General features: G+C 35.8%; 1 protein-coding gene across 1 annotated transcript; it reads right to left on the reverse strand.

Annotated features, from left to right (window-relative positions):
- Positions 1-2,595: 2,595 nt before the first annotated feature.
- Positions 2,596-17,043, reverse strand: LOC133314326 (uncharacterized; the record flags this gene model as incomplete). Its single annotated transcript, XM_061515794.1, has 12 exons — positions 16,905-17,043; positions 16,634-16,698; positions 16,283-16,376; positions 15,669-15,847; positions 12,904-12,954; positions 11,865-11,921; positions 9,820-9,940; positions 6,558-6,624; positions 6,400-6,441; positions 4,881-4,986; positions 4,687-4,797; positions 2,596-2,676 (listed from the first exon to the last, which is right to left on the reverse strand). Coding segments are annotated over exons 1-12 (1,080 nt in total), but the record flags the coding sequence as incomplete, so codon positions are not given.
- Positions 17,044-18,619: the final 1,576 nt, after the last annotated feature.

Consider the following 18,619-nt stretch of genomic DNA (forward strand, 5'->3'; position numbering starts at 1 on the left):
GAATTGAAATATCATCCTGGCAAGGCTAATGTTGTAGCTGATGCACTGAGCCGTAAATCTGTGAGCATATCAAGCATGATGATTAGAGATTATGATGTGATTGAGAGGTTCAGAGATATGCAATTATCTAAAATCTTTCCATGTAAAATTTGTGGCATCGAAATCACAAGCATTGAAAATGAACTGATGACCAGAATTAAAGAAGCTCAACTGCAAAATGAAAGTGCTAAACGACTGAAAGGTCAGAGTGGTGTATCCTGCAATGATGAGGGTATACTATTATATCAGGGTCGTGTAGTTGTACTTAGGCAGTTGGCGGAAGAAGAAATGACAGAGGTCCATAAGGGTCATTTCACAGTTCATCCGGAAGCTACAAAGATGTACCAGGACCTAAAGATTAATTTCTGGTGGCCTGGTATGAAGAAAGATATTGCCGAATTTGTCTCTAAGTGTCTCATTTGTCAGAAGGTCAAGATTGAGCATCAAAAGCCTTCTGGCATGTTGCAACCTCTGGATGTTCCTGAATGGAAATGGCTTTTGTTAATGATCCGGACCCGAAGTTCACTTTTCGCTTCTGGGGAGCATTGCATGAGGGTTTTGGCACTCAGTTGAGACTGAGCACTGCTTATCACCCACAGACGGATGGTCAGACTGAGAGGACCATTCAGACGTTGGAGGATATGCTGAGGGCTTGCACCCTGGAGCAGGGTACTGCATGGGATCGATATCTCCCGCTGGTTGAGTTTTCATATAATAATAGTTTTCATGCTAGTCTGGGTATGGCTCCCTACGAGGCCTTGTATGGTCGCAGGTGTAGGACACCTACTTGTTGGTTAGAGGTTGGAGACACAGAGCGGTTTGGATTGGATTTTGTTCAGGAGACTACTGAGCAAATCAAAATGATTAGGGATCGTCTGAAAAAGGCTCAGGATCGTCAGAAAATTTACTATGATCTCAAGCATCGACCTCTAGAGTTTGAGGAGGGAGATCATGTATTCCTGAAGCTGTCACCGGTTACGGGTGTTGGACGAGCCCTGGGAGTGAGGAAGCTGAGTCCAAGATTTATTAGACCCTACCAGATTCTTCGTAGGGTGGGACCGGTTGCCTACCAGCTTGCCTTACCTCCGCAATTAGCAAATTTGCATGATGTGTTTCATGTTTCTCAGCTGAGGAGATATGTAGTTGATCCTTCTCATGTGGTTCAACCTGATAATGTTGAGATCCGGGAGAATTTGAAGACTCCTGTTGGGCCGCTGAAGATACTCGAAAGAGATGAGAAGAGGCTGAGAAATAAATCTATTCCTATGGTGAAAGTCCAGTGGGAAGGAAGGACACCTGAAGAGTCCACTTGGGAGCGGGAAGATGAGCTTCTCCGGCAATATCCTGAGTTTAAGGACAGGTATGTTCTTGATTTTGCGGATAAAATCGTTAAAAGGTGGGGTGACTATAATAGCCCTAACCTAATTAATTAGCAAATTACATGTAATTAAATAATTAAGCATGTTTTAGTGAGTAAAATTAAGTATAAGGCTTAATTAAATGAATCTGAGTCACTTTGAAGTTAAAAAGTGTACTCAGTGAAAATTAAGGGGTATAAATGGGTGTAGGCAAAAGTACCCAAAATATAAAAATAAAAGTGGAAATATTCCTAAAATAATATTCCAGACTTTTGGGTGAAGTTTGGTAATTATTGGAGTTAAATAGATAGACGAACCAATACCCGCTTAAAGTCACTTAACCTATGATAAGTGACTAAAACACAAAAAAGAACCCCAAACCCCCCATTTTCCCGTCGACAGAAACAGAAGCAAGGAAGAAGAAGGAGAAGGAGGAGAAAGGGAGAGAGGAGGGAGCAAATCCCAACCAATTGGAGTGATTCAAAAGCCTAAACCACTCTAAATCTTCCCCTCTTTCATAATCTAAGCTTAGCTTTGAGTGGGGAGCATTGTGGAGAGAGATATTGCCTCTCAAAAATTCGGCCCTTTGTGAGATTTTGGGGTTTTGGGAATTTCTACCTCCATGGTAGCTTGAGGAACGCTCCTTGCTTGGTTGTGTAACCATTGGTGGTAAGATTCTACCCCTTGAACCTTATTTTCATGGAAAATTGCATGAGTTAGGGTTTATGAATAGTGTTTTAGGGTTTTTGATGAAATGTTGTTAAATTAGCTATGTTCTAGGAAGAATGGAGCTGAGAGCATGTTGTGAAAAATGCTAGGAATGTCATTTAATCGGTAAAAATGAGCCTAGTTAGTTAAATGACTATACTTGGTATATTGCAAGATTATCATGCTTGTTGAAGAGTTTTCTTGCAATTATGATCAATGGTTTGACTTGGTTGATTGATGATTGTGTCCTTGTGATGTCTAGGATTGAGACATTTGGACCAACCGTGAGTGATCAACCATTGGAGCAAGCTATGGAGCTTGATTAGCTCCATTGGATAGGTAAGTTCATGCTTATGTGTGGTATGAATTGTATAGCTTGGTTGATAGCTATGAGATGTTATTAGATGCAATATGTGTTAATTGCATTAAACCTTGTGTAGGTTTTGTTTGAGAAGTGGAGTATTGTAATTGACTGACTGTGGAACCTGTTGGTGGTGAACAAAGGTTGACTGAAGCATTGAGGTAAGCCTTCGGACCTTGGGTGTAATTCCCTTGACTGTTCCACCAAGCCCTGAAAGGGTAGAGGTTGTGATTGTGTATATAAATGCAATAAAATAGTGTAATGCTTTGTTATACGTATGTGTATGCATTTGGTGTGGCATAGGATGGTATTTCCCTATGTTGGTATGTTGCATGACGATGCGTAAATCATACTTGGTAGTTAGCTGGCCAGTAAGACTATTTGCATCTGAGTTTCCTTAGGACAGCTTGAGAGCTCGAGGGATTTCTCCTGGAGATGTTATTGCACTTTGCATAGATATGTATTTACTGCATTATTATTGTTATTGCTATTACACTGATATGGAACTGTGGGGTGGAGAGATGCTCCAAGGACCCCTGGTTTACTGGATATATTCGTATATCTCACCCCGTGTTGTGGGGACCCCCTTTCAGGTAAGGATGCTGCAGGAGCCACCAGTGGCAAGTGGCCATACTTGGACTAGTATTGATGCATGAGGATCCAGTATTTTGATATCATACATGTTGTTTTGTAGCTCACATGTATAGGATTGTAATTCATAGACAATTGATAGATGTATGATTTGTATATTGGAATGGACTTAGCCTATGCTCATGCCTTTGGTCATCTCTTTTGTTGATGGGAGCCAAGGGAATGATCATAGTGTTTTGTAAGCTAAGTTCCATAATTTGTAATGAATATGTACTGTAAATGATGCCTACTTGAAATTCAATATATGCATGCTTGTTATGTATTGAGTTATTGAATTGGTTGGGCTGAGAATTAATTAGGTACCTTTTGTTTAAATTGGGAAACGTTAAGAAAACAAAGGTTATGCTGCCCAAATTCTAGCTAAATCTCATGAGGAGAGGTTGGGTGAGTGCTAGGACTAAGTTTTGAGGCATGAACCATTGGAGTTTGGAATGGGGATGCATCTTCCCCTAGACTTGGACTTAAAAAATGAGGGTAATGGAATTCCCTGGCAGCGCGCTTTAGCGCACTGGAGCGCACTTTAGCGCCCTGCTGCCCCTGTGAGAGCCAATGCTTTTGGCCTCCTCGCGTTGGAGCGCCCAGAAGTGGGGGCTTAAGCGCCTAGGGTCGAGCGCTTGAGCGCCCTCAGCCGCTGAAGGAGGAGATGTTTCTGCCTCTGCGCGCTAAAACGTCCCAAATGGGGGCTTAAGCGCCTAGGATAGCGCGCTTGAGCGCCCTGGTGAGCGCTTAAGCGCCCATTTACACTAAAGGACCTGATGCTTCCTGCCTCCGTGCGCTTAAGCGCCCAGATGGAGGCTTTAGCGCCCGATAACGTGCGCTTGAGCGCCCGGTAGCGCGCTGAAGCGCGCGGGGCCTGTGATCAACACCCTCTTGTGTTGCTTCCAATTGTCATAACTTGGGCTACAGTGCTCTGGTTTGAGCGCGGTTTGAAGCCACGCGTAGCCAACAAAGAAATCTACAATATAGAAGTTGTGAAATAAATAAGAAGTAAATTAATGGTTTAAAAATGGAATAAGAACATGATGTTAAGCTTGATTTATCTGATTCCGCAAGGTAATTTGGTTATGATCACGAAATTGGGTATTATAAATTCGGCATGTTTTAAAATGAAAAATTTATCCGGATTTTAATTGAACCTATGTGATTGTAACTGCGCTTAATATCATAATGCGATGTTAACAAACCGGTGCTACAGCGGGGTGTTACATAGAGGCTAAGTACTGTTGTGGGCTTCTGATTTATTGTAATTTTTCCTTTTCTTAGTAATTTGGGCTTGAGCCTATGAATAGCTGTTGTTAGGGTTTTCTAATCCTATTTATATTTTTTTTGTAAACCGAGTGATTTGTAACGAGTGGCAGTGAGGTGAATATAGTACAGACAAACTGGACGTAGCCTATTTTGGGTGAATCAGAGTAAATCATTGTGTCTATTCTCTCTCTCTTTCTCTTTTTGTTTGCAATTTGTGTTATTGTCAATTTTCAACACATATATATGTACATGACAGGTATATTTATGTGGAGAGAGAAAGGATGTTCCAAATTAACAATAAAAGGGTAAAAAAATGATCACCTCAGGAATGAGAGCAGTGCCAAAGCGTGCAGTACGGGTAGGATAAACACAGTCATACATGTCAGCACCCAAAGCACTACAGACAACAATATCAAGTGGATAACCAACTCCCTGAAAGAAGTGCAGGCAAATGTCACCATATTACATTGAAATAATTTCTAAAAATTGGTTGCGATAATGAAAGTCTTTCTGACCATGACATATCGTGGTTTATCCTCAGGCAAAGCAGCAGTGCACTGAGCAACAACTCGCCAAAATGAATTTTTATCTTCACCGCCTGAAAGACCACCAATAGCATAGCTGTGACAAAAGAAAATTATATTTTACGCCATATCACTACTGAGAAACTACTAATTTCAAGGCTCCTTCATGCCTGAGGTGTATATTCATATAGGTTGATACAAAGGCAACTTATATTTCGAAGTCTATATGAAAAGTTGTATTATTTGCTGGGGAAAAACCATATGCAGGTAAAAATATCCAAACATGATCGTATGGGAAATTCATGCTTCCCATTGCAGATTGTGATGGATAGTTTATTTTGTTCATTCTAATTTGCATAAATTCACAAAAGAGAACCTTTATATGTGCATATCTTATATACTTCTCATTTTAATATATAGAACAAAGGCTTCAATATGTATTTTTATTCCAGGCATCGATGAATATTAATAAATGTGCTATAAAACAACAACCAAGGTCTTGTGTTCCTAAATGTGGGATACAACAATTACCATAGTCTTTTCCCAGTACGTAGGGTCAGCTACATGGATCAAACAATCACATTGTGTTCTATCAAAATCCAATTCTTCAAAGAGACCATTTAGATCTAAATCATTTTTAATGGTTTCTCTTGAGTTTTTTTTTGTCTTCCTCTACGTCTAATTATTGGGCTATCCCTTATTTGATCAACTCTTCTAACTGGGGCTTATATTGATGTAAAGAACCAATTCAACCCAAAAGCTTAAGCTATTGGGTGAGGCTACATTAATGGTTTTATATATCTCAACACGCCCCCTCACAAGAGAGCCCACTGGGCTTGAAAGGTGGACAATGCACAGGCCCACCTACCTGTGCGAAGAAAGAAATTTCACTAGAAAGAAAGTTGGAGGCGGTAAGAATCGAACCCGATACATCGAGGCTCTGATACCATGTAAAGAACCAATTCAACCCAAAAGCTTAAGCTATTGGGTGAGGTTACATTAATGGTTTTATATATCTCAACAATTGATCTTCTAACATGTACAAACCATCAAATTTCAGATAGATGAAAATAATTTTAATCACATGAAGATCATAAAAAGAATTATTTTTATTCTCCGCCTAGACCAAACCATAAATCACTGGACACTATCTGCCCAGCCCAATGTATTAAAAACCAGATCAGTCATCAAACCAGTAAGGCCCCCAATTCAGGGTCCTCTAAAATAAATTGAAAATATGGAAAACAGATCATAGACAACCAACCAATTAAATACATTTAACAAAGTGAAATTACTTTTAAGCTTATTAACTTAGTCTTTAAAGAGGAAATAGAGACATTGCATAAATGGTTTCTGAATAATTTGATCAAGTCCAGTTCTGGAGGGTGATTGTACCAACAGCCAAGCTGGCCAGTACAGTCTAGTCTAGTTCTTAGCGCACATAACAGAAATACAAAAAACGTTGGAAAAACCATAAATAGTTTTTATGCTGACATGAATTTACACCTACCCAGGCAAATTGCGCTCCACCATACCCTTGACACAGATATCCCTGATTACAAAATATCATAACTTATAAGCAATATACAACATCCGCATTGGCAAAACAGTAACTAGGAAAATAAATATTGACACAACAAGAAGGTTATGCTTTTTGCCCGAATTCACCTCAATACAGGGTCTAAGCCACCTTGCACAATACCAAACAAGTTCTGATCATGAGGTCTCCCGTGAGCTGTTGACACATAGCAATGTGCATTAATATTCAGCATGCAAAAACATTATAGTTGGCAGAGCTAAAAATTATCCTTGTAGGATTAAAAAATATGGCATTTCAATTTTATTTAGAAATCCATGCTAAAACTAATATCAAACTTCTACAGATGTACAATGCTTGACATCACTGCATAATTTTATATTTGCTAAGAGAAAAACACAATACACCACCCACACAAGGGACTTTTAGGGCATGTTTGGTGCATAGTATAGGATAAGGTCTGCTAGTATAAGACCTGATAGTATAAGGCCTGATTGTATAAGACCTGATTGAATTTTAATACTATCCAGCGTTTGGCACGATATTATATAAAATAATATATTGTATAAGATAATATCATCTAGTATTTGGTAATGCACTGTATAATACTATATATGATAAAAATAAATATTTTTAATAAAAATATCCTTTAATAAAGAATTTATATAATTCTTCAAAAAATGTCATATAATATTAATTTTTATAAAAATTTATTGATCAATGTGTCCAAAATATAAATTAATTTTTATAAAAATAAAAATAAAAATATCTTAAAAATTAATATATTGAAAAATTAATTTTTATTTTAATAGATTAATATTAAAATATATATTAATTTTTGAGAATTACATTGGTCAACGATGTTAATACATCAATCTCTTATCAGGCCTTATCCCTCACCCTTAGGCCGGATTAAGTTATACATCGTTTTGATGTATTAAGGGATTATGCTGTATAAGCTTATACTATACGATGGTCATACCAAACAACTGAAAATGTCATAACGTATAGTATAAGCTTATACTATCATGCCTTATACGTCACACCAAACAGGCCCTTAAACAAAGAGGTACATATGTTAAGTAAATTTCCAATCACTTCTCCATACTCTCAATACAAAGCCCTCACAGCGAAAAAGAAACTATTTCTCAGTGTTTGACTTATTGACTTTCAACCTTACTTTTCTCTTACAAAGTATTGAATGTGCTAGCGATTGGCTAAAAGAACTCTAGAATGGTCAACTACAAAAAACTTCCCCTTCCATTGCCCTTTTAAGTTCTCTCTTCTTAAAAAAAAAAGAAAAGAATAAAGAACAGACATGTTTACTAATTAATATTAGGGAAGAAAATACATTACTACAAGAAGGCTAGGTTTTTCATGAGGAGAAAATAACTGTCCACTTAACAAGTGTTATAAAACTCAATAGCCACTATAAAAGAAATGAAAAACAAAAAATTCAGATGTCTGATCCATGTCAAAGATGTGGATATATAGTTCTTGACATTATAATTTATTGGATCCGGCTTTGCAAAGGGTATTACAGTGATTTTCAGGCCAAAGAAAAAAGGATTCACTGATATAGTTTAATGGTTGCTTTCAGGTTATTTTGATGAATGCAGAAGTCGGGAATCTAAAAAGATTTTGAGTTTCTCTCATGTTTCTTAATAAGGGAATACAAAATTGAAAGTCCAAGTAATATTTTTTTCTTTTGAAAAAAGGAACTAGGTCTAGATTGAATCACAAGTCGGCACTATTAAAGAAATTTCTGAAAATATGTTGGCACTATTAAGGAACTAGATCTAGATTGAATCACAGCAGTAAGACCTGCAATGCTATATGGAGCTGAATGTTGGCCAGCTCATAGGCAACATGAGCATAAAATGGGAGTAACAGAGATGAGAATGTTAAGGTGGATGTGTGGTTATACGATAATGGATAAGATGAGAAATGAAGATATTCGACGAAAGGTAGGAGTACTACCGGTGGCTGAAAAGATGAGAGAACATAGACTGAGGTGGTTTGGGCACGTAATGAGAAGGCCCTTGGATGCTCCTGTAAGAATAAAAGTTTGTTACCGAGAACTCAACACAAAGAAAGGTAGAGGTAGACCGAAACTTACTTGGGGGAAGGTAGTAAAGCAAGACTTAATGGATTGGGATATAGATTGGCGGATGGTGTGCCTTAGAACGAAATGGAGAAAATCTATTTGCGTGGTGGAGGGTTAGACCCGTTGTTATTTCTATGTTCCAGACAGTCCCTTTTTAGTCCTTTTTCCTCTTCATCTCCCCCCCTTTTCCCCCTTCTTTTATCACTTTTATATATATATATATATATATATATATATATATATATATATATATATATATATAGGGTTTGGTGTTTGTCAATTTAAATGACATAAGTTATGTCATTTTAAGAAAGAGATAGAGACAAAAAATGGAAATCATGGGAGAGAGAAAGTGGTTGATTTTTTTTTAATTTAAATTTTTTTAAAAAAAATTATTTTGTGTCTATCTCTCTCTTAAAATGACATAACTTTATGTCATTTAAAATGACAAACACGTTTTCCATATATATATATATTATTACTATTTTTTTTATTTTTTTATTTTTTTATCTTTTTTCAACCCTTTCGTATCTTTTATTTGGGTTCATCTACCACAGACCCCAATTAATTTGGGATAAAGGTGTTGTTATGTTGGCAAAACGAAATAAGTAGTCTCTTTCCAACATGTATCTGCAATAAATTTATTAAATAATAAGATAAGAGACAAAAGGGGGACAATGTCTACAGGTTATTTTCTTAAGCACAGTGTGTCAGACTCATTCAAGATCTGTTGCTGTGATCTATCTACATTCTTCAAATTCCTACCAGCTGATTTTTCTTTTGGCAAGCATCCTTACTCAGATATGACCCAAGCCCTAAGACATAGAATTCTTAATTCCCAACTTCACTCTAAAGTTAAGCCAAGTCTTTTTTAAAAAAAAAAAGGAAGAAATTCATTAAGAAAAATAGATGAGTGCAAAGAAATTGGAGGATAACAGAACAAACAAAAGCAACAATGAAGCAAAGCTACCCACTCCCTTATCACGTGTAAGGGAAACCCCTCAAAAAAGACCATGAGCTTTACACTTTGGTGCAGATGCCAAGTCTTCTAGATAACCAAAATATGCTAATTTTTGTGAACAGTGTGAATTGGTTGTGGCTGCTAACCTACAGGCTACGAGAAAGGGATACCCCAGTTGAGATAGTTTCGCTGATGCAACAATTTCTCCAGTATCCAGAATCAATCAGTTATTCACACAGTTGAATATTCACAGCTGCCTAAAAGTGATTTACATTCATTGAACATCAACACATACTAGAATGCTATTCTTCACTAACATATTTACCTGCTATACATCTGTCTATCCATCTAAGTGTTCGATACATAGCTTCCTCAACTCTTGGACCAGTAATGGTCGTCTTTACAACATCATCAAGAGCCATAATGATATCTGCTCCAATTCTATTCTGCACAATTTATGACAAAAATATGAACGCATGTGACTTTGGAGTGCATTTATTCTTTCAAAATGGTTATTAAAAAGAAAAACTGTGACAATGAATATCTAAACCAAACTCAAATTTTCATTAAATTTTGTTGCTGTTTGCTAGCTTTAAGATCTGGCAGTGAAGCAGCACATGAATTTTTTTTTGTGTGGCATAAAGCAGCCATATGTTACAAGTGTCAATTGAGGGCTCTTTATCTAGGGCTCAGAACCTAATGGTCTATTTAAATGATATTTGGAGCCCATTTGTTTGGCCTTTTAAAAAAAGCAGTTTTTATGTCTTACTTATTTTAGAAGTGTTTTTTACAAAAGTTACAACTTACAACTATTTAGATTTTTTTTTTAAATATTGAGCTTTTTGAAAAAAATATTTGGCTTTTGACATTTGCTTTTTTTAGAAGCAAAAATTTTTAGCTTCCAAAAACAACAGGTTTTTGGCTTTTTTTTGACTTATACTTTTTTTTAAAGCACACATCCAAACAAACTTACAGTGAGAACCACTTTTTTTTTTGAAAAAAAGCAGCTTTTGGAGAAAAAAAAGTTCATCCAAACAGACGCTTGGTTTCAAAAAAAATACCAAAAAAATACGAGGGAAAATTCTGAACCATGTTTGTTGTAGAAGTATTGGTTCAAGATTCATTTTAAACTTTTCGAAATTCCCAAAATTTGCAGGCAGTTAGAAAGAGGAGTCATACTGAAAGAGAATGTACATTTAAATTAAAATCATGAGGAAATCAAGGGCATAGCTATGCACCAAATGTTTCTCAGCAATCAACTTCCATATCTTCAACAAGCATCAGCTTGTGAATGTTTCTCATGTACAGAAAGACAGAAGAAAATATCTTGATTTAATATGCAAAACTGATAGTGATGAAGAACGATTAATGGTATTCCACAGCTAGTACGGAATACTACAGGCTCAGGCTGTCATGCCTTGCCACTTACAATTGTTATCTATAAACTAATGGGAGAAAGTTTCTTTGGGAAAGTGGGGGCGGTGAGGATCGAACTTGTGACCTTATAGTCACTCAAGCTCTGATAAAGAACCTTGGGATACACCACTCCAAAAGCTAGCTCTAAGGGTAGGAGTGTTCAAGGCCTCAACCAATGTGGGACTATATATCTCAACACGCCCCCTCACACGAGAGCCCATTGGGCTAGAAACGTGGATATTGCACCGGCCCAATTTTTCCAAAAGCTAGCTCTAAGGGTGGGAGTGTCCAAGGCCTTATAAACTCCACATTAGTTACACATACAACCAATGTGGGACTATATATCTCAATACGCCCCCTCACACGAGAGCCCATTGGGCTAGAAACGTGGATATTGCACAGGCCCAATTTTTGGTTTACCTTTTTGTGCTTTTATTTTAATTCCACTTTAAAGTTAGGCGGTGAGGATCGAACTTGTGACCTTATAGTCACTCAAGCTCTGATACCATTTAAAAAATCTTGGGATACACCACCCCAAAAGCTAGCTCAAAGGGTGAGAGTGCTCAAGGCCTTATAAACTCCACATTAGTTGCTTATACAACCAATGTGAGACTATATATCTCAACAGGAATCAAGAGAAGAGAAGACAAAATCAAAATCTGCAATTCAGGAAAACTGGGAAGCAAAGATGAAGGATAAGACCTACTTTTACAAGGGATAAATTCCAAATGCTGATGGAAGTTCTAAACAAAGAGCATCCCTCTCAATTTGGAAATACTGTATTGAAAATAACTAATTTAAAACAACAAATATTATTTTTTCAAAGCAAATTACACTAAGTAGACTCCCACAATTTCTTATACATTTTAAATAAAAAATATAAAAATATTAAGAAAAAGAAAGCACACAGGTAAAATTAAAAGGGAAACATGGAGAAAAATTTAATCTACTTACTTGTATTTGTATTGATTCCTCAGGTGTTAGAAGCATTGGCTTTCCATCTACTGGTGACTGAAGCAAGAGAATAAACTTTCTTGTTACAAATGACAAAAGAATGACATCATACTTCATAATCATAATTCCATAAATCTTTTCTTGATATAAATTCTTCTTTTATCCAAAAAGTAAATAACTACAAACTCAATCAATTGTAAAATGACACCAATGTATACCATCTAACGCAAAATGGAAGGATTAAAAAGCACTTCAAATTTTGATATTATCATATCATGTATCAGAGTCAGACAATGAAAGCATGGCATTATAGCCCTTAGATAAATATTTTATCATAACTCAATTAGCCGTCCACTAACACAAAGCAAATGAGAAAAATCAAGAAAAATTGGAGAGAAATGAAATGAATTCATAACCACATTCAAGAATGTCCTTAATATCAAGAGCAATGTTTTAAAAATTTGTTTGACTGGAGAACCAGAGAGGATAGTGGTTCATGATTCAACTGGTCAAACTAGTGGGTCAAAATGGATGTCATAAATAAATTTGAAATAAATTAGATAAATTATAGAATATTATATGTATATTTATGTGTGTACAGAAAGTTACTGCATATACAAAGGTGATGAACATCATATATTCAATGCAAATTTTTTTCATTTTAAAATTTTCAATTTCTCAAGCTATTTTGAACAATTTTGGCCTATATAACCAGAAGTCAACATGAACCATTGGAGAAATTGACAACCAAGTCCATATTTGACCCAATTAAGCCCAATTTTCAGTTTTGCAGAGAACTAGGTAGTTTTTATTCACAAGTCAAAACTGGTCCAATTCTCCAGTTTTGGACGGTTTAACCAATTTTCACTTTTTTTGGGTGGTTGAACCGCTAAGATGGTTTTAAGGTTTGATCGAACTGGTATGCAGTCCGGTCAGCAGTCTGGATGGCACAGTGAAACCAGTTTTAAGAAGACAGATCAAGAGTGGAGCAGATCACACCTTTCAAATCTTTTCTATATCTTGAAAGTAAAAAATATACCTGAAATGTGACCCCTTTTTCTGTGATATCAGCAAGATGCAACAATGAAACCTAAAACACCAGTGAAATAAAGATTTTATTTAACAAGGATCATTATTATCAATCAATAAATGTATAATATAGGTTCACTTTTCTTCATTTTGTATGCTAATGTCATAAAACATTATACTAATTTGAAAAAGCAACACAATTTCTTCATAGTTATAAGATTCAAAGATAAACAGAACAAAAACTGGAAAAGAAGAAAAAAAAACAACTTATGTAACGCCATACACTCACATAGATATTTGACCTGTAAGAAATTAATTATCTTACACTCTCTGCTTTCCTCAATATTGTGCAATTTTCATGCAATATATTCAACATCAACATCAACAACACATTTATCCCAAATTAATTGAGGTCGGTGGTAGATGAACTCAAATGAAAGATACAAAAAGGTTGAAAAAAAGAAACATAAAAGTAAAAATAAAAATAAATAAATAGAATAGTAATAATATATATATATATATATATAAATAAAAGTAAAAAAGAAAGGGAAAAGAACAAGAGGGGGAAATGAAGGGGAAAAGGACTAAAAAGGGACCATCTGGAACATAGGAATAACAACGGGTCTAACCCTCTACCATGCTTATAGCTTTTCTCCATTCCGTTCTAAGGCATACCGTTCGCCAATCTATATCCCACTCCATTAAATCTTGTTTTATTACCTTCCCCCAAGTAAGTTTCGATCTACCTCTACCTCTTATTGTGTTGAGCTCTTGGTAACAAACTTCTGTTCTTACGGGAGCATCCAGGGGCCTTCTCATTACGTGCCCAAACCACCTCAATCTATGCTCTCTCATCTTCTCAGCCACCGGTAGTACTCCTACCTTTCGTCGAATATCTTCATTTCTTATCTTATCCATCCTCGTATAATCATACATCCACCTTAACATCCTCATCTATGCTACTCCCATTTTATGCTCATGCTGCCTATGTGCTGGCCAGCATTCAGCTCCATATAGCATTGCAGGTCTTACTGCTATTTTATAGAATTTTCCTTTTAACTTAAGGGGGATTTTGCGGTCACACAAAAACCCAGATGCATTGCGCCATTTCATCCACCCTGCTTTGATTCTATGATTTACATCCTCATCAATCTCTCCACCTTTTTGCAAAATGGAGCCCAGGTATTTAAAAGCGTCTTTCTTGGGTACCTCTTGACCACTTAGATGCACGAGATCTTGGTCTACATCTCTTACCAGAGAAAACTCACACTTCAGATAGTCAGTCTTGCTTCGACTTAATGTGAATCCTTTAGATTCCAATGTGCTTCTCCACAATTCAAGTTTTCTATTAACACCATCCTTGCTCTCATCAATAAGCACAATATCGTCTGCAAAAAGCATACACCATGGCACTTCCTCTTCAATATCTTTTGTTAGTTCATTCATAACTAAGGCAAAAAGATAAGGACTTAGAGCCGATCCTTGGTGTACACCTACCGTGATAGGAAAATAACTTGATGTTCCGTTACAAGCTTTCACACATGTAGTAGCTCCATCATACATATCCTTGATTGACTTTACATACTTTGATGGTACCTTTTTCTTCTCCAGAACCCACCATAAAACTTTCCTTGGAACCCTATCGTATGCTTTCTCAAGGTCTATGAACACCATATGTAAGTCCTTCTTCTTTTCTCGATATCTTTCCATTATTTGTCGCATCAAGAAAATGGCTTCCGTGGTACATCTTCCTGGCATAAATCCAAATTGATTTACAGAAACCTTGGTATCTCTCCTCAAGCGATGCTCAATAACCCTCTCCTACAACTTCATAGTATGGCTCATTAGCTTAATGCCTCTATACTTTGAACAATTCTGTATATCTCCCTTGTTTTTGTAGATAGGCACAATCATACTTTTCCTCCATGCATCAGGCATCTTATTAGTCTGGAGAATCTTATTGAAAAGATTGGTCAACCATTTTATTGCCACATCCCCCAGGCCTTTCCACACTTCAATAGGGACACCATCAGGTCCCAAGGCTTTATTAGTCTTCATCCTCTCTAAAGCCTCCTTAACTTCATGTGTATTAATTCTACGCACAAATCTTCTATTCAAATCATCATAAGCGTCCTCCAAGTCCACCTCGCTTATATCTCTATCCCCATTAAACAGCTTGTTGAAGTATTTCATCCATCTTTCATTTACATCTTCATCTCTCACCAAAAGATTTTGATTTTCATCCTTGATGCATCTAACTTGGGTGAGGTCTTTACTTTTCTTATCCCTTATTTTTGCAAGTTTATATATACCTTTTTCACCATCCTTGCTTCCAAGATTTTTATACAAATCAGCGAAAACCTTGCCTCTAGCTTTTCGCACTGCTTTCTTTGCATTTTTTCTCGCCAATCTAAACTTTTGCAAGTTCTCTTCACTGGGACTTTTATGCAAAGATCTAAAACACTCCTTCTTATGTTTTATTGCCTCTTGCACCTCTCCATTCCACCACCATGTTTCCTTTGTATGAAATTCATTTCCTTTGCTTTCATGCAATATATTGACAATAAAAAATAATGAAATTAGGTTTTTCTTGTTTTTCATTTCTGGCATAGGCTGTGTGGCATGAGCAACTGTCATCAGGTAAAATTACTATGCAAAAGTATTCATAGGATGAAAGATAATAGCATAATTGCAAGAATGCTAGAAAACACAACACAACAGTATATGCAATGTTAATGAAAACAAAAATCTAGTATACATGAAGTCATAAACAACCATTTGAAAGCCACCAGAGTCTGTAAGCAGAGCACGCGGCCAGTTCATAAAATTGTGAAGACCACCAGCTTCATCAAGAAGCTCGGAAGTAGGTCGAAGGGCCAAGTGATATGTATTTCCAAGTATTATTTGGCAACCAATATCCTCAAGCTGGCTAGTTGTCAATCCTTTGATTGTTCCTGATCATTTAGAAACCCCATCCGTGAGGCAAAATTACAGCATCTCAAATGCAAAACAACTACTAAGCAATCCACCAAAAGCCTACCAAACTGAGAAAAATCATGTCAACCAATGCAAATATCAACATTAAGCATTAAGTATTCTATGGACAAGCAATAACCAATGTCCATAGGAAAATAATTCACTTTAAAATGTCAAGTGTTTCTTCAGTTATTTGCTCCACTGAAATAGGAGCTGCATAATCTCCCCAAAGCAGTAAAATTGGTGCCAAAGGTTCAAAAAGAAGATAGAAACGATTTGGCTACTCACTAAAAAAGTGAACTTTATTCTTTAATTCCATGCAAAGTTTTAAGCAGAAGAAAAACAGAAAAGTACTAGGAAAATTGCATTTGTTGCAGCTACCAAATTAGAAAGAATCAAGTTTAAACTCTAACCCTGTGTGCCCACCGGCATAAATAAAGGCGTTTGGCACACAAAATGAGGGAGAGTCAATAGAGAGGCACGAGCACGGTTGAACCTGCCAAGAACCTGAGAAAGGGAATAGCATAGAGTTCTAAGAATAACCGAAATACAGGTATGAAATAAACAAAAAAAAAAAATGTCAAAAGATCATGCGCTGGCTTAACAAACGCACACGGTGAACTTTTTGGCTCATCATGATGCAAAATTTGATTAACAATCTTCCATTTGATTTAACTATGAAGAGAAAAAAAGGCTAAGTACTTGTCACGAGAAAACTGCAGACAGTGTGACAGTAGAACTATAAATAAAATGAGAAGCTGAACCTCAAAACGAAGTGCCATTGTGTTTGTCTCGGAAGCAGGGCACATCACACTGGTAACGGTAAGTTCTGGCATGGAAGCACCATAAGCAAAAGCAATAGAAACAAAAATAAAAAATAAATAAAAAGTGTTTATATGATGAGAGAGAGAGATAGACAGAGAGACAGAGATAGAACTCACAGATACAGAGAGAGAAGGTAAAAGAGAACATGCGCTAATGGAAGGAGTAAAGTGCCCTAGGCTAATGCTAAGTTAAGGTTGTACTTGTGCATACCTTGGCGGCTGCGCACTTTGTTTGCAAGGTTTGGTCTCCTTTTTGGTCTCAAACACAAACACAAACCCAAACTCATTGGAACCTCAATACTCATCCCTCGATACATGGGAACGACCGTGCCTACCTGGTAAGACCAACAATTTTTTCTATTCCACTATGGGTTTGGTTCGGTCTTCCCCTAACTACCCAACCATATCATCGAGTCCTTTTCATCATTTTCTATCCTTGTTTTTTTAAAATAATAATTTTGAGATACGATATTTATCCATTTATTTTATCTCTACTCTATTTATTCTCTTTTTAACGTCATTAAATCAAAAATCTTAAAAGACAAAGTTAATTGAGATTCTGATATAACGATATTGAATATTAGTAGATAAAGTAGACATAAAGAATAATAAGCATGATATCCTATTGCAATTGTAAAGAACCTTGGGATACATCACCCCAAAAGCTAGCTCAAATGGTGGGAGTGACCAAGGCCTTATGAGCAACTAATGTGGGACTATATATCTCAACATGCCCCCTCACACAAGAGCCCATTGGGCTTGAAGAGTGGACAATACAATAGGCCCAGCCTACCTGTGCTAAGAAACTCCACAAGAGAAAGTGGGGGGCGGCGAGGCATACCATGTTAAAAACCTTGAGGTCACCACCCCAAAAGCTAGCTCAAAGGGTGGGAGTGCCCAAGGCCTTATAAACTCCACATTAGTTGCTCATACAACCAATGTGGGACTATATATCTCAACAAAGCTATATATCTCAACAGCAATAATTATATATATTTTCTTTTCTTTTTTTTATATTTCTTTGTAATACGATTAAATAATATTAATTAGAATAAATTCTGTGAGTATACTTTATTTTTATTGTTAATTATTTATTGAAAAAAAAATTATTATTTTTTGATACAATTTATTGAAACATTTTGCATATGAGAATTTCACGTGTTATTATTGTGCTTACAACTGTTTGATAAACTATAATTGCCATGTAGATTAAGATTTTTTTTTTTTATTTACAAAAGTAATATATTCAGCCTAATAAGTTGTATGGAGAGGGAACCAAAATAATGGTGGAATAAAGTCATGTATATGTCGCTTTCAAGTTTTAAGATGTTTGCGCAAAATTTGTTATGACGATAAAACACGATGCAGATAGAGTAATTTGGAATTCGAAGTCCGTTATGGCATTATCAATGATTTCCTAAATTTAATGCATTAATTGTTTTCTATCTATAATTAGTGTCATAAAGATACAATTTAAGATTTCTTGTGTGGTGTTTAAATTACACACTGATTAGTGGTAAAATATGGATTTAAAGTACTATTTAAAAAGTGTTTAATATACTTCACAAAATTTTCTTATTTTCAAAAAAAAAAAAAAAAATATTTAATATTATAAAAATTCAAGCATTAAATATCTTTACTGTTCATTTAATAAGACATATATTCCTCACCAAAAAAAAAAATAAGACATATATTAATTTATTAATTAATAAGTAGTTGTACATGTACATTTTAATGATATTATGTTCTCCTAATTAATATTTTTAAGTAAACGTATAATTTAGTTCTTGAAATATATAATTAGTTGTGTTATTCTAATTTTCGAAAGTTTTTTTTTTGGTGAATAATTTTCAAAAGTTTTCATCTATACAGAATAATTTCTAAAATGGTAAACTTGTTAGTAAGTTAATAACATTTACAGGATGA

Source organism: Gastrolobium bilobum, unplaced genomic scaffold, assembly GCF_033153095.1.
Source record: "Gastrolobium bilobum isolate Gb01-03AN ecotype WA unplaced genomic scaffold, APGP_CSIRO_Gbil_v1 utg12160, whole genome shotgun sequence".
Taxonomy (NCBI): domain Eukaryota; kingdom Viridiplantae; phylum Streptophyta; class Magnoliopsida; order Fabales; family Fabaceae; genus Gastrolobium; species Gastrolobium bilobum.